Raw genomic sequence first — 25825 nt, forward strand, 5'->3', positions numbered from 1 at the left:
TATATTACATGTTATCATACAGCATATTGTATATTGTTATATAGGTATGTATTTTTGTTCTTGTTTTATTTTTTTACTTCTGGCTTTTCTAATTCAATAATATCTTTTGGAAAACCCTCTAAGTCATCTGGTGTAGTACTAATTCTTTTCAATAGCAGTATAATATTACATGACATGAGTATGACATAACTTATTCAATGATTTTCCTCTTAATGGAAATTTAATACATTTCCTTTTTTTTTTTTTGCCACAACAAACAACACTGAGATAAACATCCATTTACTTATATCTTTATACATAGGGCTTTTATTTCTTTGGAATAGAATCTTATGAATATATAGCTTTCACATGTATATTTAATTTTAATAGATGTTTCCAGATTGCTTTCCAAGCAGGCCATAATACTTCATATTTCTAGCAGCATTGTATGAAGTACCCTTTCTCCCATATCCCAGTCAGCATTAGATTCTACAACTCTATTCTGGTTCTGTCGGGGTGATGAGTGTGAAGTGATATATCACTTATTTTCAATTTGCCTTTCCCTGACTGCTAGTAAACTGAACATCTTTTCATATGCATATTGGCCAAGTGCCCTGAAACATAAATCAGCTTTTTTTTTTTTTTCCTTTTTGGGAAAAAAAAAAACCTACTATGGCTTTTGAAAGTATACCTAAGAACAAGCTTAACTAGTCCATCCATGTGAGTAAAACAGGTATGACTGTTGACCATGTACAGGCAACTAAATCCATCTGGGAAAGAAACTCGCTGTGTGCTATACAGAATCACTTAGAATCATTGAGGAATTCCCTCATTCTAACCTAAGGTATCTAGGTGTTCAAATTGGCCAACGGTTTGTTTTACATGGTTGTGGACTGATAGAGAAAGAAAGTAAGGCACAAAGATTGAAGTTCATTGGTGGACTCAGCAGATGACTCAGCATTACCTTTGGACTTTTTACATTTCAGCACGTACAGCAATGCACAAGCCCATCTACTCTCTGGTAGGACACATCCCATTGGGTAATAAATCATAGTGCCGAGGTATTATGGCAACATGAACCTTCATATGAATTCCCACAAGAACCATAAGAAAACAATGTACTGTAAATCAAGGAAAATATACAAAAGTCTCCATACAGAGTTCTAAGAGATGTCCACGTCTACATATTCACATAATTAGTTTTCCTGGTCATGTTCCAATGTTGAATAATTCAGGGAGAAATATACATATGACATTAAAATCATGCCATTTGATTTTCAATGGTAAGGAAAAATTTGTGAGCAGTAGATTGAATTTATATTCAAAAGTGTATTTTTTTTTCTTTTTCTTTGTTCATCTTATTTGAAAGTGTGGTGGAGTAAATATGAAAGTCTGGGATTATATCCTTCCAAGAATGTACTCAATGAAATTTTAAACTTGAAATGTTTCTCTAAAAGGACTGAAAAATAAAGGAGGACTTCATCAGGTAGGTCATAAAACCACTAAACATTGTGAAATCAGAGCTGTAATGATGCTCCAAATTAGCTTCCCTGAGGAGGGGATTCTGGCCGCAGCCTTTGTTAAGTGCTGTAATGTGTAGTGAGTAAAATGAATTATTCATGTAATACTTGAACATACTCTGGGAATATCCGAAGGACTCCAGGAGAAAAATATGATTTGTCTTTCAGGCAATGAGAAGAATCTGGATCCTGATTTCAAGCAAATGATACAACCTAAGAGCAACTTGCATTGATTTCATAGCCTTTAGAATTTCCCCCCCACTCTGTAAAAGCAGAGGAAATGTACGTTAATCAATTGGGTAAAAACCTGCCCTGTTGACGTAGAGCATTCTTCTGAATTCTCAGAGGCGGGACTTCCATTCCTGATGCATGAGATGCATTCTGCTTTCCTTTGCTAAGTCCACAATTGCTGCTATTTGTGTATATGAATTATTTCTCCTATAACAAGGCTGGAATTACATTGGGAATTTAATTCCAATTAAGTATTAATAATACGAGCAACCTTAATGTCATAAAAAAAAGTGCCATCAGTACTTAAAACGTAAAGCATCGCAAAGCATCCTCCCTCTCCCTGCATACCTTCAGGTTCTAGTTCCCATCATTAAATTTTCTGTCAAATTATTTTCTAAGTTGTTACCAAAGGAAGGAAGGGAATACAAGTGAGATTCAATGTTCATTTACTTGAGATTGCTTTAGAATACCGGTTTGTTTTGTTTCGTTAAAAAGAAAATACCCAGCAGACGTCTATTTCCTTTTTTGAGAGGAGGCTGGTGGCACAAATGACCTAGAAATGCTTTCAAAACCAACACAAACAAAAACAAGATTTTCTCTAGCTGCATTATTTGTCCAAAAGTGTTATTTATTTAAAAAAAAAAAGTTAGCTAGTAAAGAAAATTTGAACCCAGGATGACTCAAACTTTAAAATATTACTCAGCAAAGTAATGTTCTTTAAACTTTCAGGACTCATGCCTTAGTGGAAAAGTATTAGGAATATCTCCTTTTGGGATGACAAGAGTTAATGAGTATGTATGAAGGAACACACCCCTCAGACTGGGGGAGATCCAAACAATGGAAAGGTCCCAGTTACTGCTTTTCATACCTACTGACCCCTGCTTTCTCCTCTTTCTTCTATGTGACTATATACTAGACCAATCTCTAGGCTGCTAAAGGCAACCCACCCTATATATCATGCTGCAGAGCTTATTGAAGAAAGAAACAAAATTCTGGAGTGAAATCTTTTCTGAGACCCTGCCATCTGCCTACAAAATGAAGCTCCTCAGAGCAAGAGGTAGCAACAGATCTGTAGCTTGATGAACCAACTAACTGAGAGAGAGAAAGAGAGGGAGCACATGGCAGCAGGAGTAGAGTGGGGGGGGGGGGCGGTGCAGAGAGAGAGGGAGAGAGAGAAACTCCAGGCAGACTGAGCACAAGAACCTGAGGCAAGACTGGATATCACAACCCTGAGATCATGACTTGAGCTGAACCAGAGTCTCACACTCAACAGACTGTGCCACCCAGGTGTCTCTGAGAATTTGCATTTCTAACAAGTTCCCAGGTGCTGTTGCTGTTGGCAGTCCAGAGACCACATTTTGAGAAACACTTCATTAAACCACTCAAAATTACCATTTCTATTGGTCAAAAATGGCCAAATATTAGCAATTTTATATGATTTGACTGAATGTGCCTGTAAGCTAATATATATAAATGAATAGATAAATATAATGTAGGCATTTAAATTCTTTGAGTTTACTTATTTCCAGAAGTCATAACAAGTACATCTGACAAACTAGGAAACTTGGGCTCTGGAGCCAAGCAGACCTACATTTAAATTCTCACTCCAAAACCTCCTAGGTGTGGAGCCCCAGATAAATCATTTATCTTCTTGGAGCCTCAGTTTTCTTGTCTCTAAAATGGGGCTGATGGACTTGCTGTGAGGATGGAATGAAATAATATACGAGAAACCTCTGTATCGGGCATGTTGTAGATATTCAATGAAGAGTAACCATCATCATTACTGTTAATTTCACCATCATTATTATTATCATCTTTTTAACATTGTCTAACACTCTAGAAATTGGAATAACTCATGTTCTTCTGTGTGTTTTCTCTATGTAATAAGTACACCAAAATTGAGAAAGCCTACTTGAGAGTTATCTCAAAACAACAACATTTCTTGCTGCTGAGGAAGGTGTTACAACATGTAACACCCGCTCTAGTTCTAACAGGATGCTTGGGGAACCCTACATACCAATCGAACAGTAGCAAACTTCAACTAAATTCAACTAAATGTTGTTGAAATGAAAGGATCAGAAGACTTAGTGTTGGAAGTCTAAATCAGCTTCAAACTCCTCAATACCTGGGATAGTTAGGAAAATTAGCCTTTCTCAGCCTATTCTCTCAACTAGGAAAGGAAACTAACAGCACCTACTTCTTAGGCTTATTATGGGGATTAAATAAATATTGTGCGTACAAATGCATATAAATGCAAAACACACACAAGTATTGTTTGTGTACTATGTAGTGAGCAGTCCCAGTTTCAACCACACTATTCCACTGTCCCTATCATTCTACCCCTACATGTCACACCTGTGTATTAACTTAGAGTTTATAAAATGTGGTCACTGTAGCTGCATAGTCCACGTCAGGACCTCAGCCATCCTTCTATGTTACCAGATGGCCCAGAATACCTCCACCACCAACCCCAAACTCTCTGCATGGGCCTCCATAAGATTTTGGTTATTTAACAAAGCCACTAGCTACACAATGAGGAAAAGGAACACACTGAGAATAGGATGACTATGGGCAGAAGGAAATGGAAGTGAATTCTGGAATAGCAGAAGGGTGATGGGAAAAGACCCTACATCCATATGAAGAACAGATCAGGTGACAGAACAAGGTAAGAGAAGTGATTAAGGCCAGCCTGCAGAGTAGGTTGAGGAAGAGGAAAAAAGACAAGGCATCACAGCTGTCCACCATAAGGTAGGAATGTGTCAGAGAAGGATAAGAGAGAACATAATGGAAGCTGTATAAGAGGCTTTCTTCGTTCTTGGGCACAGCTAGTTGAGATTTATCTCTGCTCTTAAAGGCTAGGGAAGTCATGTAGACATGAACATATTAAAATAGCACATTTGATAAGTTCCAATAAATATTTCAAATCCCATTGGCATGTCAAGGTGACCCAGTTACTGGGGCTCTCAAATAAATGAGAGAATGGTAAATTACCTGGGTTTGAGGGCTCATTTTCTTTTAGATTTTATAAACATCATTTTTCAGATGCTATTTAGAGTAGCTATTTCTCATTCAATTGATGTTGAGAACGTCAATTTGGGGAAAGAGAAACAAACAGAGTAACTGATGAAAGGGGATTAGCAGAGGGAACAAAGGAGTCCCCCTCCCACCTAACCTCACCTACCCAACTATCACCATCATAGAAAATCCAGCCACCCCATCATACCTCATTGGTAAGATCTAATGGACAACTGTCTTCTGTTCAATCAACATGAAGAAAGCAAATGAAGAAAAAAGAGACAAGCATTTGCAAGGCTTAAGGTCTTAGACTTCTGTAGAGTCATATTCATGAAAACGTGAATCTAACATTTTACAAACATCAGTGGAAAAACTATCTTCACTCTACTCCTCCATATGTAATCTAGTGCCAGTCCCTAAAAGGGCTGTTAAACCCTGCACAGACCACTTTATCATAATAGACCCTTTTATCTGCTTCCAGAGAGCAACAAAAGAACTCTTGCATGTCTTTAGAGATTCTAGGATTATGTTAGGATGGATAATAGAAAGACAAACACTTACTAAAATACTGTCTGTTACTCCCAGAATCACTATAGCAATACCCAAGCCAAGCAGCAGAGAAAAGCCTTACACACTAGGCAATTCAGCTGCAACTCATCACTGCTGCTATAATTACAGGTGCCTGCCTTCTTCCTCTCAGATCTGGGGATAAAAGCCTAGGGCTGAATTTGTATCTCAGCTGCACAGAAGCTAAAGCTAGCAGTCAATAAACACATAGAACTCTGCATTTGACAGACAGGCTCTTATAGAATATAGAGCTAACCTATTTATTGTTCAATAGCTCTTCCACACTCAGATTTTCAGGATAACAAAAAGGAAAGAGCTGTTTCTGGATGCTCCCTAAGTGCAAGGACCTATTCCATGTAAACCTCACAAGAATCCTTAAGTGAGGTGTTATTATCCTTAATTTTTAAATAAGAAAAGTAAGACTCAAAGGTTGAGTAAGTTGCCTTAGGTTACCCACCTTGTAAGTGATGGAACTGGCTCTGGATTCCCTATCTTTCAGACCACATTATCTATGCCTTTTCCAGATCAGTCTGGAATCAGGCTCCTGGCAAAAGTAGGTTATGGCAAGGGGTTGTGGTTCTCATAACTTGGAGACAACTCCTAAAAGCCGATGTGTGGCAATATTCAAAGATGAATGTTTCACCCACATCCTTGTAGGCGGAGGTGGAGTGATTAGGATTTAAGATTCCACTCTGGATGTATCCATGTATGGGCAAATCAGAAACTACTGAATTTAAAAGCAACCTAAAAAATTAAGAAGAGCACATCAGGGTAGCTAGAGAAGGGATGTTTAGGAGGTCACAGAATGGCAACACACAGAACCTCTCAAATTTCTGTCTTATTAAAATGAGATTGAAAACATTAGTACTGAGGTTCCACAAATTATTAAAGGAGAGGATAGTGTTTACCAGCCGCATGGAAATTTGCCTTCTTACGCATCTGGAAGTCACCTCAGGCATTGTTGCTGAACTAACGGTGAAACCATTTCCTTCTCTCTGAGAAGCCAACAGATATCTCCTTCCAATGAGAAAGGCTCCTCTCAAATACAGAATCTAGAAAATAATCTATAATTTCCCACTCTGTAGATCACAGCATTATTCTGGCTTAAAGACTCCAGCCACACATTTTTATACCATTTTACTAGGGATTTATGAAAACAATGTGTCCAGTTTTTAAAAATACGATCTCAAATAAATAGAACAAATAAATTTAAGAGAATGCCCTTTAAAGAAAAATACTGGGTAAACTAACCTAGCAACAAACCCTGAGGAATTACCCATTTCAAAATGTTAATTGTTATGTGGAAGTGGCTTTTGAAGTTCAATTTAATTTCCTGAAAGCCCCAAACAACTCTATTTCCCTACAGAAAATAATTAAGCATCAGGGATGATAATGTGATTAGAAAGTAAAACACCTGGAATTTGCTTAGCAAATCAAAAGGCAAAGAGAGAAGTGCTGTGAAAGCTGCTCCTCCCCTACCCCTACCTCATCATCAGTGCTGCAGGGCCTCATGCCTGGCAGAAAAGGCCACTTCTACAACTGCAGAGAAACGCCACGATATTTATGTCACCTGTCTAATCGTCTACTGGGTTCTGGCTCCTCATATTCCTAAAGGGCACACCACTGGCACACCACGTCTGTGGGGTCCAACTGCCCTTGTGAGAACAGCATAGGATCCACAAGTATCTTTTTTTTTTTTTTTACAAGTTTTTATTTATTTATTTATTTATTTATTTGAGACACAGAGAGAGAGGCAGAGACACAGGCAGAGGGAGAAGCAGGCTCCCTGTGGAGATCCTGATGCAGGACTCCATCCCAGGACCCCAGGATCATAACCCGAGCCAAAGGCAGACGCTCAACCACTGAGCCCCCAAGTGCCCCCTGATCTAGTATCTGATCTAAACGAGCCTGCACCAATTACAGATACCAAGTACTCTGTGTGGCAAAATTAATTAAATGGTTGATTAACACTTATTTGGTACGTATATGCCAGGCATGTCACCAGGCACTATATGTGTATTATTTCTTTTTATCCCAAGAATACCTGTATATGGTAGATAATATTAATATTCCCATTTTACAGGTGAAGAAACTAAAAAGGGGAGACTCAGCAGCATGTTCCAATCATACAGCTCACGGCAGCAGAGCCAAGTTCAAACTCAGGTATGTCTGAATCCAAAACCCAAGCTCGTGACCCTATATTAGGGGACTGGTTGATAAATGACAAGCATCTACACAGTGGAAAGTTAGACACTGTTAAAAGTTGTTACAAAAATACTTGATGTCAGAAAAATATCCCAATAAATTGTCTATTTATTTTCTATTTTCTGCAATAAATATGTGTTACTCTGATAATAGGCCAAAGTATTTTGTTTTAATTTTTTAAAAAGCTAGTAGATAGAAACAAAATGATAACAGTGGTTTTTGGCCAAATGTCATAATTATGAGAAGTTTTATTTTCAGTTTTACTCTTCCCTATATTTTCCAAATGTGCTACAAAGCATTACTTTATGACCATACCTACACACAAAAGTCAAAAACTCTAAAAAGTTCCTTCCTAAAATGTTTAATTGGATGCCTATGGCAGAGAACAGCAATGGTGCTTCAATATTCACTCGCCATGTCTTCTATAGGAATAGACACTGAAATCTCCCGCTGTGTATATTTCCTGTAATGGGCTTCAATTCTCAGCCTCCTATGGGCTCAGGAGCAGACTAAGTTCCTTCCAGTAGGATGTGAGGTAAAATGTTCCGTACAACATCCAGAAGGTGTTCATTTATCTTGCTATTAGGAGGGTGTGTGAGATTACTAAAGTTCCACTTTATTTTGTAAAGATTTTATTTGTTTATTCATGAGAGACACACAGAGAGAGGCAGAGACACAGGCAGAGAGAGAAGCAGGCTCCATGCAGGGAGACCGATGTGGGACTCAATCCTGGGACCCCAGGATCATGCCCTGGGCTGAACGAAGGCAGATGCTCAACCAGTGAGCCACCTGGGCATCCCACGAAAACTCCACTTTAAACCATGAGAAAGGCCACACGAGATGGCAGATATAGACGCTAGAGTAGACAACTGAAAATACCATGAACCCCAGAAAGCTGTAGATCCACCATACCATCCCTCAACTACCCAAATCTAGACTTGTGTGTGAAGGAAAAGTAAACATCTCTTCTTGTTTTGATTTTCCAGGAAGTAGAGGGATGTTTCTGTGATATGTCACTGAGTCTACACCCTAACTAATACTTAAAATAATTTAGACTAGTTCTCCTTCTCTCTCTCTGCCCCTGTGTGTGTGCTCGCAGAAAAAATACATTAATGGCATCACTATGATTTGAGACAGGAGGCCCAGCTACAGACTGCTGGTTGCTGGGGCCAGTGGAAAGAAGTAATACAAACAGTACAGCCAAGGGCGCTTGGGTGGCTCACTCAGTTAAACTTCTGCCTTCGGCTCAGGTCATGATCCAGGGTGCCACCACGCTTGTGCTCTCTCTCTCTCAGTCAAATAAATAAATAAAGTCTTTTAAAAGCTGATATTAACAACGGAATTGCAGAATAAATACATGTATTCTGTAGACCACAAGTCTTAGAGAAAAGTGCAAGCCACACACTTTAGAAACCTCTCCTTATAAATGAGGCTAGATGCTTCTCTTCATGCTAGAATAATTATTTACATATTACTGTATGCACTTGTCACATTGTTTTGCAATTTTTTTGGATAATTATAGAATATGATATATCTTATTATTTTGAATGTGAGACCACATACTTTTTACTCTCAAATTCTTTTTTTTACTCTCAAATTCTTTGTGTCCTAGAGCCCACTACAGTATCTCGCATATTACCATGTTACATTTGCTAAATGAATGATTAAGAGAATGAATGAATAGATAATGAATTGGAGAATTGGCTGCTTGTACAGAGATGTATTATAGATATGTGTATGTTACAAATATGCAATATACGGTATATATTGGAGTATATACTCTAAATATTAGAGGAAAGTTATTTCTATATATGTACGTTTTGATAAATTATATCAAACTAAATGTACATTTAGTCAATAAGGTGAATTCTAGCAAGGTATGGAAATAAAATATTGAAACAGAATCTATAGTATGGAATCGAAAAACATACATTTTAGGCATCTGGGTGGCTCAGTAGGTTAAGTGGCCAACTCTTGATCAGGTCATGATCTTAGAGTCTTGGGATTGAGCCCCACATTGGGCTCTGCACTCAATGGGGAGTCTGCCTGAGGACTATCTGCCCCCCCCCCCACTCATGCTCTCTCTCTTTAAAATAAATAAATAAATCTTAAAAAAAGAAAAGAAAAGAAAAACATACATCTTGCTGCCTGGCAGTAAAAAACAACACCCTTAGGAACCTTCATATAATGTATTTTTTTTATAAATAATCAACTAAATTTTAGGGAAACTTTCATATTTACTGAAGCCTTAATTATATCTTGCTTCCCAATTATCATGTGATACCAGTAATCAAAGAACTGGACCAGATATGCTGAACAAAGAGTTGGTGAATTGAATGGCAATTTAAATTAAAAATAGAATAATCGTGGATGGAACTGGAGGGTATTATGCTGAGTGCAGTAAGTCGATCGGAGAAGGACAGTGTATGTTCTCATTCATTTGGGGAATATAAATAATAGTGAAAGGGAATATAAAGGAAGGGAGAAGAAATGTGTGGGAAATATCAGGAAGGGAGACAGAACATAAAGACTCCTAACTCTGGGAAATGAACTAGGGGTGGTGGAAGGGGAAGAGGGCGGGGGGTGGGGAGGAATGGGTGACGGGCACTGAGGGGGACACTTGATGGGATGAGCACTGGGTATTATTCTGTATGTTGGTAAATTGAACACCAATAAAAATTAATTTATTAAAAAAAATAGAATAATCAAAATTGAGTGTTGATAGGAAGCTTTCAGCATCCTCCTTACAACCATAGTACAAAGCATTACTTCATCTTCTGATAAACAATTTAATATTATCACTTTCTTATTATCATCTTAGACATTATTTTAATAAAAGAGAAAAAGAAAGATTACTTATACTAAATGAGGCTTTTTCTTATTAATATATAGTGATTTTTTAATATTCAAGTTTAGTGGCCTTATAATATATGCAGTACAAAATAACAATAAACAAATTGGAGGGTTAAAATTCTCTCTGCAGTTCACTTACAAAATATGGCACTTAGAAATCTTAGCTAAGATTCTACCTTTGTTTGTATTAAAAATGCTGATGTAACCTGGCTACCTGCTAGGAAATAAAAGATGTACAAAATTCATAGAACTTTGAGAAATTCATTTCCGTTAATATTTACTTATGGCTATCAAGTTTAATAAAGTCAGAGATTCCTACCTAAAGCCGATAAATGAGTATCCTTGAGTAAATGTAAATTTATTAATTTTTTCTCTACTGTGAGGTTTTATATATCCTACATATATATAAATTTATCCTACACAAATGGAGAAGTTAAAAATGTAGTAATTCCAGAACTACAATTGGATAAATATATATGAATAAAACCTGTGAAACTCATGTCATTTAAAAGAATTTTTCATAATTTGTCTTCCAGAGACCTGCACACCAGCAGATACATTTCTCTGAAATTACATATTTACATATCCTCAATTGTTAAATCCCCTCTGAACTATTTTAATTAAAAGACTTTATAATACTTGAACACATATTGGTAAACATAGCTGAGCCAATTAAAAAACTTCTGAGGAATAATAAACTTAATTTGATGAATTTCTTCAATATTTATCTTAAAAATATGATTAGCATGTGATAATGATGAGTTTAATACATTTGACTATCTAAGCAATCTACGTGTACTACTTCAAAGTTGTACCATCAAAAAGGTGTCTTCTGTATGTAATTCTGTACAGTCTCCCAGATGGCAAGTTAAGTTATAGGAATATCCTTAATAAACTGATGTTTTACCCAGTAGGCAATAAATATGGAAAACACTTAGCTACCAATACTTTGGACTGATAAAGTTATTATCAGTTTTAATGCTAAAGTAGAATATGGAATATGGAATTATTGACAATGTCTATCTTAAATAAATACATAAGAGCGTTCTGGTTTCATTTCAAACATCATGTCCAGATTTCAACTCTTGGCACCATGATCTAACAATGACCCAGAGACTGTAATCAGAGTAATGAAGATGGGGATAGTGGTAAGCATAATATTGTCCAAGAGGTTTCTAAAGACCACCACCTAGGTTAGACTCTATTTTTAGCCTAGGTTCTAGGCCATTTGCATGTATTCATGGCAACTCAGTCAGTGTCCTCTCAACTAGAGCAGCTGTCTACTGGAACTTTTTCTGATAGATTTTGGGGAAACAAATCTTTAAATTGATCTATTAGAGGCTCATCTGGTAGGAGGTTAAGAGGGAAAGGTCCCAGAGCTATACATCACCTTAGACATTATTTGTAAAATAATATACCTGTTTAAGGTCCCTTTGGGCTGTGGGCTCAGTTATGTGAGTATGAATATTCAAATGTTTAGGTCTTAAAGAATCAATCCGTTTCAGTGGTATGCTGAGAGCCCAACACTATGTATATTCAGAGGAGTAATGTAACATCTAAGCCACAACCCTATTTATAAAATTTGCTCATTGTTTTACACAGTCTAGTCATGATTATCAACTACTAATCCAGAAATCTGAAGCATCTGCCCATTATAAACAGAGGAATGTAAATATTAAGTTCAAAATATTAAGGTCATATTTTGGAGTATCTAGCTCAATAATTGATTTTCAACCTGCCTGGAATTAAAAATAAATAAATAAATAAATAAATAAATAAATAAATAAATAAATAAAGCAAAGGTACTATATGCAGCTGTAAAAAAAAATGAAACATTTTAAATAGGTCAAAAACAGAGGGAAACAAACAATAAGAGACTGAATTATAGAAACAAATTGAGGGTCACTGGAGGGGAGGTGGGAAGGGGGATGGGGTAATTAACTGGGTGATGGGCATTAAGAAGGGCACTTGATGTAATGAACACGGGTGTTAAATGCAACTGATGAATCACTAAATTCTACCCCCAAATTAATAATACACTATATGTTAACTAACTTGAATTTAAATAAAACCCAAAACAATGAAACATTTTAATCCGCAAAATACATAGGTTTGGGAACCAGGAATTTAAATTATTTAAAGCTTCTATTCTGAGTGAAACAAGGTTTGAGAGCCACTGGTCTGATCAAAGTTTGTTGCCCATGCTTGAATCTATCCTACAGAATCCCTTCCTAAACACAGACCTTTTGGGAGAAGCAAAACTGGTCCAGATTTTAAAGGACAGTTGATGTATGGAAGAGCAAAAGGAAGAGAAGTGTTCTTAGAGAACCAGCTGAGGATGAGTGACTGGAACATTTTCCCTCCATCCGGGAAGGCTTCCTCAGGGATCAGCCTAGAATTCTCAGAGAAAGATGACTGAATGAAAAAGTACTCCTTCCTTCACCCCCTGGAGGCAAGAACTCAACTATATTTTCACCGACTCCAGCATCAGTTCTGCCGCGATGGGCTGGCTGCTTCTAGAAAACCCCAAAACTAGATAAGATAGGAAGGTATTTTCAACCTCTATTTTAGTCCATTCCTCCTCTAGATAATCATAAAAATCTTGAGACTGCCTCTCCTTGATCCCACTTTTGATGGTTGGGAATTGTTGATCCAAAACCTCATTATCCTCAACATCCAAGGAATTTTCTTCACAAACTTCATATTTTGAGGTTTTGAAAACTTTAAAAAAATTTTAAATATAAAAATGTATTATAAGTTGAATACACTTTTCCAAATGGTCCCCTGGATTTTCCAGTGGGAATGGATAGGGGAGAAGAAGGCATTGTCATCTGTCTCTATCCACCTATATGTGAGTCCCCCAACATTAGGTTAAATCTTGGGGAAAAAGAGTCAAAGGTAAGTTACAGACACCTTGGGAAAGATTGTGAGGTTAATGGTGTAAGGGTGGTACCAAAGTCTATATTATGCCTTAAAGAGTAAGCCACGGAAGAACTGCCTAGCATAGCTCCTCAATAAAGATGCCAGTGTAACCATAAAAAAAGTCCTACTTACCTATCCCAAACAACTGTAACAAATCTGAGTGTCTATGAAACTTTCCTCATGAACAAAAAGATCAAATACAGTCACTCGTGTAACCTGAAATACAAAACTTGAATAACAGCTAAAAGTTCATCACGGGCAGATGGATGAAGAATGAAGTATATATGAAATCAGACACAGCTTTCTAGAAACTGTGAAAACAAACTAAAAAAACCTACGCAGTTGTGAAAAATCTTAAATCAAAGGACATAGCATAATGTCTTTGCTACGCAGTTGTGAAAAATCTTAAATCAAAGGACATAGCATAACGTCTTTGCTTATTATTTTTATTTTAGCTATGATTTGTTTCCTACTTGTATTCTGTATATTTGATAATGCCAATCAAATTCCTGATGTTAAAGAAGAGACAGAAATTACGGACTTGCTCTTCTATGAAACTACCAACTGAGAAAAGGTTTGTTCTATTAGACAATAAATCCTTTTCAATGTATTTATAATAGCTTCAAGTGCATTCTGAAGAAGAGTATTTGAGAGTAATTTAGAAAAGACAATCTTAAATGTTTACGCACAGTTTAAGAAGCTGAATTAAATGTACATGAAATTAACAAGCATTACTTGGCTTCAAACATATACAGTAAATAAACAATTATACTTTCAATTCCAAAAGTCGTTTTTCTGCTATTAAGCAGAATGTTCTGTACATTTTCCTATTAATTCCAATATTATCCTTGAAAGATAGACACAGAGCAATAATACCCATCCTATGGAAATGGAAATCAAGGCCCAGTGCAATTCAATTATTTTTCCTAATCACTAGATCACTAGATGACAAAGTCAAGAGTAACATTTATAACTCAAACAACTGAACTCAGAGTCAGAAGTCCTGAAAGCATGCAGAATTAGAAAATATTACTAACAATGAACCTATTCTACTGGTTATTTTTAATTTTGATTTAATTTTTAATTTTGATTTAAAATAATTTTATTAAAAACATATATAACTACAACAGTGTGATATATATAATTATTATATATTGTATATATATACTTCTGGGAATGGAGATCTCTTTGAGTTAGACATAAAACACTGAGGATTTCTTGGAGGCAATTTATTTTTATTCCTCAAAGAAGCTAACAGTGCTTTTAAATTGTCCTCCAATGCATTTTTCCTTAGATTAGCTGGAAACTTTTCCTTGGCTAATCATGTCATCTGGCCATATGTTAAAAGGACGTTGCTTTATTTCATGTCAGGATTTCACTTCAAAGGTATCTGTGACCCCAGACCAAGAACTTCTTAAAGGCTTCATTGATCAAGGACAAGGATGGGTCCTTTGCTTTCATTTTAGTAGGACCGAGAAAGGAGATCCACTTACTCTTCATAGAACACAAGCAGCAAACTGAGAAACCACTTGACTGCTTGTTGCACACTAAGTAAAGCTCATCCTTTCACCTTCAATGGCTTTCCAGAGGCTACATACAGGAGTCCAAATCCTATGACCTAAATATTAAAGCTCTGAAAAAGCAAGGCTTTATCTATCCTCCATAGACAGAAAGATAGATAAGAGGACAGAGCTGGCTGGTCCATTCCCTATCCCAAAGCCTACCTTCTTAATTTCTGACTAAATTTCTTTTCTTATGCTGAGTCTTTTGCCGATGATACATCTCCCTGCTCCATCCCCACCTTCCCTATCACACCATTTTTTATAGGCCCCAGCCAGAGTCCCATTTCTTCTATAAAAATTCAAACCCACAATAATCTCCTTTGAACAACTATTGTATATATTTTCTGCACCTCTCCCTCGATATCTCTCAATTTTTTTCTTTAATTGGACTACAAACTCCTTGAGGCAGAAGCTGGGTCTTAGAATTCTATTCATCTGACACATAATATGTACTCAATTACTATATTGTATGACTGAAAGTGGAAATGAGAATAACAAGAAAGAAGGAGAAAAAGAGAAAAGGGATAATCTATGAAATAATGTTCTATGAAAGAAAAATGAAGAAAACAAAGCAGGCAAATGCTTAGGGGAGCTACCTGAACCAGTCAGTGGCTTTTCCTAAAATTGGTGCAAAGCACAGAGTCAGAGTCTACATTGGAAAAATAACATAATTTGCTGAAAAACATCACTAGACCAACAGGATATTCATGTTTTGGTGTAAAATCTGACACTAATTATCTGTGACCAGAACAAGCTATTTTACTCCTCTTGGCAATTCATCTCGAAACTAAGGATACTAGTTTTGATGATCTTTAAAGCCCCCTTCATCTTGAGAGAATCTTCAATTCTTCTGGGCAAGGAGGAGCCTTCATTACAAGGTATGATAATCTGAATATAGAAGCTTCAGCTGGTAAAAAGAAGGGCAATATCAAAAGGACAACATAAAATAGATCAAATACCTATGACTATACCAAAGCGGGGAATTTTTTAAAAATATTTTCTTTGCTTATTTGATCATTTAAGCTGAGAAATATTCTCATCGTAATAGGTCAAGGACTCAGAGTAAGACTGAGATAGACACTGAAATGGGAATGAAAGGCAACACCTTACAAATACTTGCTCTAGTTCAATGATGGAAAAGTGGTTTGTTGATTTTAAATGATATGCAAAGCATTTAAGGATCCTTTTGACTGGGAAGAGATACATCAATGTAAGAATATCATTGACATCTTATTTAAAATGATCACATATGCTCAAAGATTTGGACCAATACAAGCAAGAAGATCAATTTACAAAGCACTGAGATGTCTAGCAGTAAATCTGGGAAACGCTGTTATCAAATGGCATTTGATTTCTCTGTTTTCTCAGTCTCCCCTTCACATCAGCGCTAATCACTCAGCACTCCCTTAGGCACCAGGTATTCTTTGGTATCTGAGTATCTCTGTCACAGAGAGAATCGATCAATCTAATAAACTCATCCTAACTTTAGAGTCTAGGGACTATGTGTTTTCCCTTCCAGAATATACTTGTCTTACAACAAGGCCATGGAAGGGTGCAGATGTATAACCAAAAAGGAAGACTGAGAGAATTACACGTACCTGTGGGGAAAATATCTGAAAGCCACAACCTCCCCACACTCGTTCACATCTTCACACATAAGCCCTGCTGTCTAGTGCCCTGGCTCTCCACACCATCCAGAGAAGAATGTTGAGTTTCTAGTTTAGGAGATGAATGGTTTAACTCAATCTATAAGTAAATACTATATTTGAATGCTGCCAAGGGGTGGGTATAGCTCAGTGGTAGAGCATTTGACAGAACACTGCCATAAATACAGAGGTACGTCAAAGCCCAAATATAAAAATAACATGAAAAAAAATTTTTTTTAAATCTTGCAGATAGATTTTGGAGGTCTTCCCTAACCTCCTACTCACATTGGCTTTATCAGATTGGTTTCTTATGTCAATTGCTTTTAAATTTGTTGCTTTGAAAATACAGTAGCATGAAATGTTTGGCCCTAAAGGTGACAAGTCTTACTTATTTGGGGATCAAGGAAGAATGAGAAAAGTCTGTGTTCCTTAGAGAACCTGTGGAATGTGGGGAGGGCTGAAGGGTGACTGGTGACCTCTAGGCTGCTTGCTGCTTTCAATTTCAACAACTTAGATATTTAAAACCACATTTTTAAATTGCGTACGATTAAAATCTTGGAGATTTTCATATGGAAACTTGGGTTTGGGGTTTTTTGGAATTATTAAAGGAATGGACAACTTTGAATAGACAATTCTGCAAGGAAAAACACAGATGAAGGGGTGAACAATCTCATAATAGACTAGGGCTTGACTTTTACATTGGGACTGGCTGTCCTTCAGTGTTGCCAATGTAAAGCAGGGAACTGTGCTTTTTGGGGGGAGAATGGACCTGAATGGAATGAAGTGTGGTAACCAGAATGCAGAATTTTCAATAAGAAAAATAAATAAATAACAGGATTAAAAGGACAACATAAAACATCAAAAACCTACGACTATACTGAGAATTGCTTTATCACCTCTGCAGTTTCTCTACTATAGACAAGCTTTGCTTATAAGTTTAAAAAAAAAAATACCAATGACGAAACTTTAAACAAAAAGTCCATTTTTTCCTTTCCAGTTACGGAAAAGAATTCATCATCATCACTTACCCTCAACACCCTGTATACTCTCAAAGAATTTTAAGTGCCTTTTGTGTTTGAAATAAGAGACATATAATTCAATTTATTAGGTCAGCTCTTAAAAATATTTCCTTATTCAAACTTGCTTCTAAACCTAGGTTTAGAACATATATGATGAAGATCCAAAGAAAGCTTATTTAACCTACATTAAATCTTGATAATGCATTAATGAGTCTTTTAAAGGGATAATTTTAATTCCCCAATCTTCAACCATAAAGACTATATAGTGCTAATCTGCCTTGCCCTTTCGATTAAACTTGTTAAGGGCATTCTATTTAGTCAGCACCCGGAATGGGCCATTAAAATTCTTGTTCGGTAAGAGTTGTGTTCAGTGCTCTGTTGTTTTAAATTCCATTAAATCCAAATGGTCTTTATCGCCCCATGACCACCGTGACTTCAATCAGCCAATTTAATTACCTTACAAAATTGTCAGCAGAAGCAGCAAAGAAAAACAGGAAGCCCTATGACGTTATCAGATTGAAATCTTCCTCTTTGGTGTTTAATCTAGACTAGTCAATAATGATGATGTGCACCTACTTCCATCCCTTTCAGGGGCTTTTGACCTTACCTTTCATGCTAAGATTTAGGGTTTAAGATTCATCTGAAGCATTCCTAGTACCTTGATAACTAGACTATAAATTGAAAGCCTATAGAAGATGATGCTTCATCACCCAGATACAAGACAATCAACAATTCCATTTCAATACATCCAACCATTGTACTGGGGAAAACCTAGGGTCTCCCACAACACCCAGGTATTATGGATGCAGTGGATTAATGATTTAAATATAATGCATTTGAAAAAGTGAACTGCTTTCTACTCTGATATGTATGAAATGGACATTAACAATTTTCAGGGAACAAGTGTAATTGGACCTACAATAATAGAGGAAAATCTTAAGAACAGAAAGAGAAAATGAGTTCCTCTCCCTTGAATTCCCACTACAAAAGAGCAAAGCATTTTCTGTATCAGAAAATTTGACAATTAAAAGAAAATAAAAAATTATGTCATCTCTATCATAGACAACACTTTATTTAATGGTGAATAGATTTGAAAAGGGTCTGATAATCAATGATACATCCTGCGTTTGGTCTATGGTATGTTCCTCCTTTGTGTGGGAGCAATTCACATTAACTTTCCTGTGCTGAGTAAATGTTGAAACAGTGTCATTTGAGAATTCAGAGAATGAACACACTGCAATAATCACTTGAATTAAACTAAAGAGCGGAAGGTGTCTGTCTAAAGAAATGTCTACCGACATATAAACCCCTGTTCACTTCTGAAAGACAACCTCATAAAGCCTGAAAATATGTTGAGTTCCATGTGTCTGGGTGGAGAAGGGCTGCTATTTCTAGAGGACGAAAAGAACATTTTTCAAAGTCATTTTCTGAAATGAGTGTGCCTCTGTTGATGGATCACATCAGAGTTAGTCTTTGAAGCTTTAAGAATAAGTGAGAACTTATGTGAAAAACAGAATTTTTTAGTGGCCGTTGTGTTGGCAATTCTTGGAAAGATTTCCCTCCCCTGCTTTCCAGAGCTCAGCTGAGCAGGTGTTCGGGCTTTATCTGTTTCAAACAGTAGCCGCTATTACTCCCCCTTCCCCGCCTCTGAAGAGCCAGTATTCCTGCTTCCAGATGTAAGGCCACTCCTCCCTCCCGCCCACCTCACCTCCCAAAAGAAGAAAAATCTCTTTCAAAGAACCTGTAGAGAGTGACAGCTTCTAAGCTCAGTCAATTCACTCGCTCTCTTTGATGTTGTAGTACATCTGCTACTAATTATTATATCTGGGAGCCCATAGGATGCCCAGCAAATAGGGGGATTTCCATAGGAACTCTTTCCACTCCTTCTCACATTGTGGGTTTTATTATCTGAGCTGTCCCTGAGCTAGCCATCTTCACCTTCCGCAGGTGTGCTGGGAGGTGGCTACTTGCTGCGCCATAGAGTGGTGGTCAGTGTGCAGCAGCCAGGAGGGCTGAGTGCATCTGGGGGGAAGACCTCGCCTGTGAAGCCTTTAAAGAAAGCCCTTTTACTGGCCAGCTTAAAAGAAAAGCTAGGTCGAAACAACTGAGGGAAAGAAGTGGCCTACATCACATGCTCAGCTCCTCCAACTGGACTAGCTTGGAGAAGCTGCCCAGGAGTTTGGGGGAAAGTTTGGGTTGATGTCTTGGCTCTTGGCGTTCTAAATGCCAATTTAGTTAAGGACTGAAAAAAATCACCTGACCTCGAAGATCGAAGATCGGAAACAAGTGGTAGCTCGAGGAGTGACTGCTCAAAGAAGATGCCAACGCCCCCAAACCACAAAACGGACTGCTAGCCCAGGAAAGCCCCCAACAGATCCACTTTCTACCTCCACGCTTTCCCAGGAGCAGAGGTCTGAACAGAAAAGGGAGAAAGGGAGGCTAGTGTAACAAAAGCAGTGTTCAAGCACCAGGAGCTGCAGTAGTTTAGCAGGGAGACTGGTATTGGGGGCACGCCCCCGCCAACGGAAGGAGCCTGCCTTTGCCCTCCCCAGCCAGTCGCTGGGACACAGCTGCAGAGACACAAAGGTGCCTCATTTACATGGTGCAGGGACCCTCGGTGCCCGGGCTGCAGCCAGCTGGGGGCAGCTGGGGCACCTGGAAAAGCTGGCTCTGCGAACGTCTGACCTGGAGTGGAGGAACTGACTCTACCTGCCCGGCATCCACTTTGTCCACCGATATCCTCTCACCAGGTGGGTGCTGTGGGCCAGCTCAGAGGTGCGCAGCCAGGATCAAAGGCCCAAAACCGCCCAACCCCACGGAGAGGCGTGAGCCCTCCCCGCTTCTGAGGAGCTGACTCCAGGCTGACCATCAGCCCCTTCCCTGACTGTCCCGGGCTGTCTTAAAGCTCCGGGAAGCCTCCCAAGGTCCAGCGCTCCACACACCTTCTCTCGGAGACGTTTGCTAAGCAAATGAGGAGCAGGCCCGGCGTGAAGCTCAGTGGGAGCCAGGGAGGGTGGGAGGGGTGTGCCCAGACAGGCGCTCCTAGGCGTGGCTGCCTAAGTTTTCCCGGGCACTAGAGAGGCGTCCTTGTGCCAAAGCGTCGGACTTAGATCTCGAGAGTGCATTTGCCTGCGGGTGTTTGCGTAGATGAGAGAGAGAGAGAGAGAGAGAGAGAGAGAGAGAGAGAGAGAGAGGGCAAGAGAGCGAGCACCAGAAAAAAAGAGAAAGAGAGAGAGGGAGGGAGAGAGTGCAGGAGAGAGTGTGTGCAAGAGAGCCCCAGCACAAGTGAGTGAGCTTTGTACCCGGAAGATCTGCCGAAATGAGAATCGCAAAGGACTAGGCAAGGGTCAGCATCCTGTGCAGGCAGCTCCCCAATCCACGGACTTTGATAGGAGGACACAGGGTCAGGGTTGGGTTAAGGCCCTTGGGGGCGGGGGGGGGGGGGCGTCAGCTTGGAAGGCGGGGACTGGGATGGAAAGGACAGCACAGAGCCCTTGAGGGCGGTTTTCCACCACCAACGGGAATGGGGGCTGGAGCAGCCTCCTGGCGGGGCTCCCCAGTTGCCATAGCACCAAGGCTGAGTCGCTGGGTGGCTGGCAGCCTCTAGTCAAGCCCGGTCGGTGGGGGAAGTGGGGAAGGGACTGGTTGCCATCTCTTCAGCAGAGGCAGCACTTCTGACTCACACCTGGCAGGCCACTGCCCGGGGGTAGCTGCTCCAGCAACAAATCCAAACCCTGCCCTTACAAGACAGGAGATTAGGATGAGGTTTTGGTTGGCCCTTTAAATCAAAGTTGAAATTAACCTTTCTCAAGAATGGCTTATACACACTCAACCAACCATCCAGCCCACTCAAAATATGTTTTCCCCCATGAAAAACAAACAAACAAAAAAAAAACAAAAAACCTACCATTGCAACCAAATAGGCCCAACAGGGAAATGGTCCAATGATTACAATGCACACAATCCTTCCCTATAACTCAGGTCAGAAATCAGAGAAAATAGATCTCCACGTGGAAGATGTTTGAAGATAATGGAGAAAATAACAGGTTCTCTAAAAACTGAGCTGTTGGTCTAGGGTATCAAGGCACTGTGAGAAGGTCTTTGCCTACTCTCCTATTTCTTAAGGACATTCTTAGTAAGCATTGGTCTAGGAAAATATATTTTTGTGTGTGTGTCAGCTCTTTTGGAAAGCTGCTACACACTCTGCTATAGTCGCCAAGATTTTTAATATGAAGATATGAAATGATCAGCGAATGTAACAATCTAATGATTCAGCAAATATTGTGCTGCAAGACAAGAGCAGCAATAATTAAATCTTTAGAGTATTGGTGGCAGTTTTTCGGCTCCAAGTCTTCTTCTTTTTTTTTTTTTTCCACCCAGTCCACAAGCAAACACGCTAAAGCACACTCATTCACAAACACATTTCAGAAGATACCTCAGTATTCCAAATAAGTAGGTTGTATTACTCAAAATATTGGGCAAAACTACCATACTGTAGCATTTACCATGCTTGAAGGAGAACAGCTGAACACACACACACACACACACACACACACACACATTTTCAATGATACAGGAACCTGTTTAATCTCATCCAAAGAAACAGGCATTCCTGTGGACGCTTGTTGCTAAGAGCAACGTGCTTAAGTACCATCTAAAGGCATGAAGAAAGCAGAAAGAAAAAAAAAAAAAAGAAATGTTACAGTAGGAATTTAGATATAACCTGTTGTCTCTCTTTGTGATAACCAGTTTTCTGGACTCCAGGTATTTACGTGTTGAATGGGGGAAGGGAAAGGCAGGATTCCCCCCCCCCCTTTTTTTTTAATATGTGAAAAGCTTTCCTACCCTGGTTCCGCAAAGCCTGAGAAAGATGAGAGATTTTATCATTTCCAAAAAAAAAAAAAAAAAAAAAGCACTTGGGAAAATGGAAAGAGAGAAGGTGCTGTTGACATGATAGGAGACACAGGCAATCACTTCAACTTAAATTTGACTGACAATGAACCTGTTTTTATCTCAAAGACACATGCTCAGGATTATACGGTTTCTTGCACTCTTTGGACTAAATCCACTTGAACTGTCAAAGGAGGCACCCACGGTGGGAGCATTCAGCTGGTTGGCTTTCTCCTCTCTCCCTCTTATCTACTTAAGGGAACTTTCCCTGACTAGTTCTGCTCCCACTAGAACTCCATTGGCCATCTCCAGCAGCTGAGGGTTGCCCACGCTTCAGGTCCTCCAAGCAAACCTGACTAGCCTGCGTTTCCCGGAATCCCACGTTGAGATTCTCCTCCAAGCTCCAAAGGGGCCCTGATTCCTTAAGGAAAGCGGTAGATGCCTCTTAACAGAGAGCTGCCACTCCACTCTTGTATGGAGCGGGGGAAATAAAGATGCAAGCTTGGACTCCCCAGGCTCAAGTCCTCTCCGCCCCAGCCACCACTGCTAATCATTCATGAGACCAGGACGGCGCCTTAAGAAAGCTGTGAGAGGAGGACCCACAAGTTGAAAACAAACAAAAAACCCCTCCTTGGGACACTGTTTCACTCCAGCTAAGCGGAGTGAAACAGCTTATCCTTTTGCTAAGTGGCGCCTTTCAACCTTATAACAATATATATGTAATGTATTTTTTTTTTTAAAGCGCTGTGTCCCCATAAGGGCGCCCGGCGCTGGAAAGCGGTGAAATGAACCCAAAAAGGCTCTCTGACCACCAAGGAAATCCAAAGGGTCAGCGCCTTTCAGTCGCGGGTGCCTGTCCGGGTCCCAGACCCAGGCGGACAGACGCCAACTCGCCCAGGAGTTTACCAGGTGCTGAGCTCGCGGCCCCGCAGGTGCGGAGGCGACGAGCCCGCGCGCCCCCCGCCCGCCCGCCGGCCCCGGAGGCTCCCGCCGCGACCTCGGGGCGCGACCGCCCGCTGCGCCCCCGGCGCCCCCACCGCCCCCGGCCTCGGGGCGTGCAGCGCCCACCACCACACGCTGGCACTCACTTCACCCTCCCGGGGCTTTGCTTTCTCATCTTTCTTTCTTTCTTTCTTTTAAATAAAATAAATTAAAAGAAAAACAAAAAGGGAAATGAAATGACCCAGGGCTTGGGGGTGGGGGGTTGTTCTCGGAAACCCCGGGAGGCTGCGGAGCGGGGCGCAGGTCGCAAGGCGGGGAGCCCACCCGCCCGGGGGAGCGAGCCCGCCTGTTTACATCCAGCCGCACACAGGGATGGGGCATCTTACCAAATCTTAGCACATGTGTGGTTCCTTGGGAATATCCAATCCACAGTAAGCACAGCAGGAGTTTAATGGTGCGCCTGAAGACTGGATGACTTAGAATCGGGGAAATAATCTTCATGGTGTTTCCGTGTCCACACGCGCGGCACCCACTTCCCCGATCTAGCGTTAGGCTCCCGGCTCGGGTAGGAACGAGGATGCGTGGAGCGGCGGCCGCGGGCACGATCACGGCATGGTCACAGGCGGAGGAAGGAGTCTCCGCTTCCCAGACCCATTAGCAATCGCTGCATGTTCCTCACTCACTGCGCCAAGGAGCAACCTTCCACTGCAAGGGATGGTGGGACATCCATGTTAGTCGGGGAGCATCCGGGAGAAATCCAGCGCGCACACCCACAATGTCCGGCCGCGCGAGCCTGGGGAAGCAAAGGAGGAGGGGATCAGCAGGAAATTGAGCCTTGCAAACCGCCGAGGTGTCGGAGCGAGCCACAGTCCCAGCACAAAAGGCGCTTTGCTCGCAAAGGTTTTGCCAGGCCCTCTTCCACTGCACTGCTGCACAGCTTCTGACGTGGAGCCAAGATTAAGTGAGAAAAATTGAGATAGCTGCTTGCCTGTTAAGGCTCCCTGCCAGCGAGCTTCCCAATCTCTCTTATGCAACCGATCTCATCGCCCGCCTCGAGTTGCAAGGAAGAAGTCGGGTTTTCTCTACGTGGAGGAAAGTGCTTTTTGTTTTCCATAAGAGTCTTGGCTAAGAGAGTGAGTGGTGTGTATGCAAGTGGACTCCGTGCAATCTACTGATGAATTTTTATAAATGACGAGCTGAACCGAAGTCGCTTTGCCTAAGAGTTGTTAAAAAAAAAAAAAAAGGAAGTGGTCTAGGACAGAGGAATGTACTGCAAATGTAACCTGTGTTTAGTTTGAAAGGGAGTCTTGTTTATATTCTTAAAATTATGTCCAGGAGTGAATGTAGATTGGAGTGCAACTGCAGAAGTTAAGATAGTCTTTAAAAACTTGAGTGGACATTTGTGGATTGCTACCCAGGAATATAAAAAAAATAAAAAATAAAAATAAAAGATTTATTTAAGTGGTCTTTTAGGAGGAAAGTATTGAAGTAAAATGAAGGAATCATATTTCCCCCCACCCATTTCTTTAGCTCATCTAAAATAATTGTGCATATATAAAAAGACAATGATGTTTAAGTTGGTAGAGCAAACTCCAAAGGCTTAATAATTTATGCCCAAACTTCTTCTCATTTTGGCTTTTTGAGTATGTTTTTCCTTCAGAGACAGAATATGGGATCATAGCTTGGGCAACACTGAGCATCACAGCTTTATCTTAAAATGCCTTATTATTGTCTAGTGATCTGGTCAGAATATTTAGAATCTTCAGGCAATGACTGTCTTGGCTTTCACCAAGTGCAATTTGTTCAAGGAAAAAAGTACATAAATATGTATTCTTTTAACATGAAAATACGTTTTACTGTTGAAATAGGTAATATGCTGTCATCTGGCCACAGAAATTAAAATAGCCAATCGTACTACTTTACATTCATAAGTGAAGCTGAGATGGTTAGTAATAAGTATATTACTACATATTAATATCTTAAGCCATCAAGTAGCACAAAAGGCAAATTACTGGGCTTGTTTCCTAAAATTGATCTGTTTTTTCATAACCAACTAACCGGGTATAGGTTAAACCATATGGAAAAAAAAAACTATAAGATTATACCTTATTTGAAGAATATCTAATTTTTTAATAAAAAGGGATATGAGTACTATTTATTCCAGATAGCAAGAAAACAATGTAATGTTTTAATCCCATCATAAAGATTTTTCCATTGTATTTTTTCTTAAGGTATTATAAAAGGCTGATTTGAGAATAAAACTACATTTTGCCAAAGCATTAAGTGGGCATTGACTTTTTTAAAAAAGATGGAGGCATAACTGCAGTGTCAAAAATAAGTATCATGAATGACTAGTTCTGCAGTGTAGCAGGCAATTCAATCAAATAATTTGACTGTTTGAGCACTTTAAAAGGAACACCTTGTGCTAAAACCAAGGGTATCTAGCGACTCCTTCAGTCCATGTTTAAAATATC

At 39.6% G+C, this 25825-nt stretch overlaps 1 protein-coding gene across 8 annotated transcripts in view; it reads right to left on the reverse strand.

Moving 5' to 3' along the window:
* The window catches only part of GRIK2 (glutamate ionotropic receptor kainate type subunit 2), a 638483-nt gene that overhangs the window by 609116 nt on the left and 3542 nt on the right, over positions 1–25825 (reverse strand). For 6 of the 8 annotated variants that reach the window (XM_041767221.1, XM_041767180.1, XM_041767205.1 and 3 more), the window contains exon 1: positions 23738–24200. In XM_041767221.1, coding sequence (XP_041623155.1) covers positions 23738–23852 — 115 coding nt within the window. In that variant the 5' untranslated portion in view covers positions 23853–24200. Of the gene's footprint in view, positions 1–23737; positions 24201–25825 lie in introns of those variants that run through there. The other 2 variants (XM_041767187.1, XM_041767198.1) reach the window with 1 other exon arrangement.

Source organism: Vulpes lagopus, chromosome 1 (genome assembly GCF_018345385.1).
Source record: "Vulpes lagopus strain Blue_001 chromosome 1, ASM1834538v1, whole genome shotgun sequence".
NCBI classification, from domain to species: Eukaryota; Metazoa; Chordata; class Mammalia; order Carnivora; family Canidae; genus Vulpes; species Vulpes lagopus.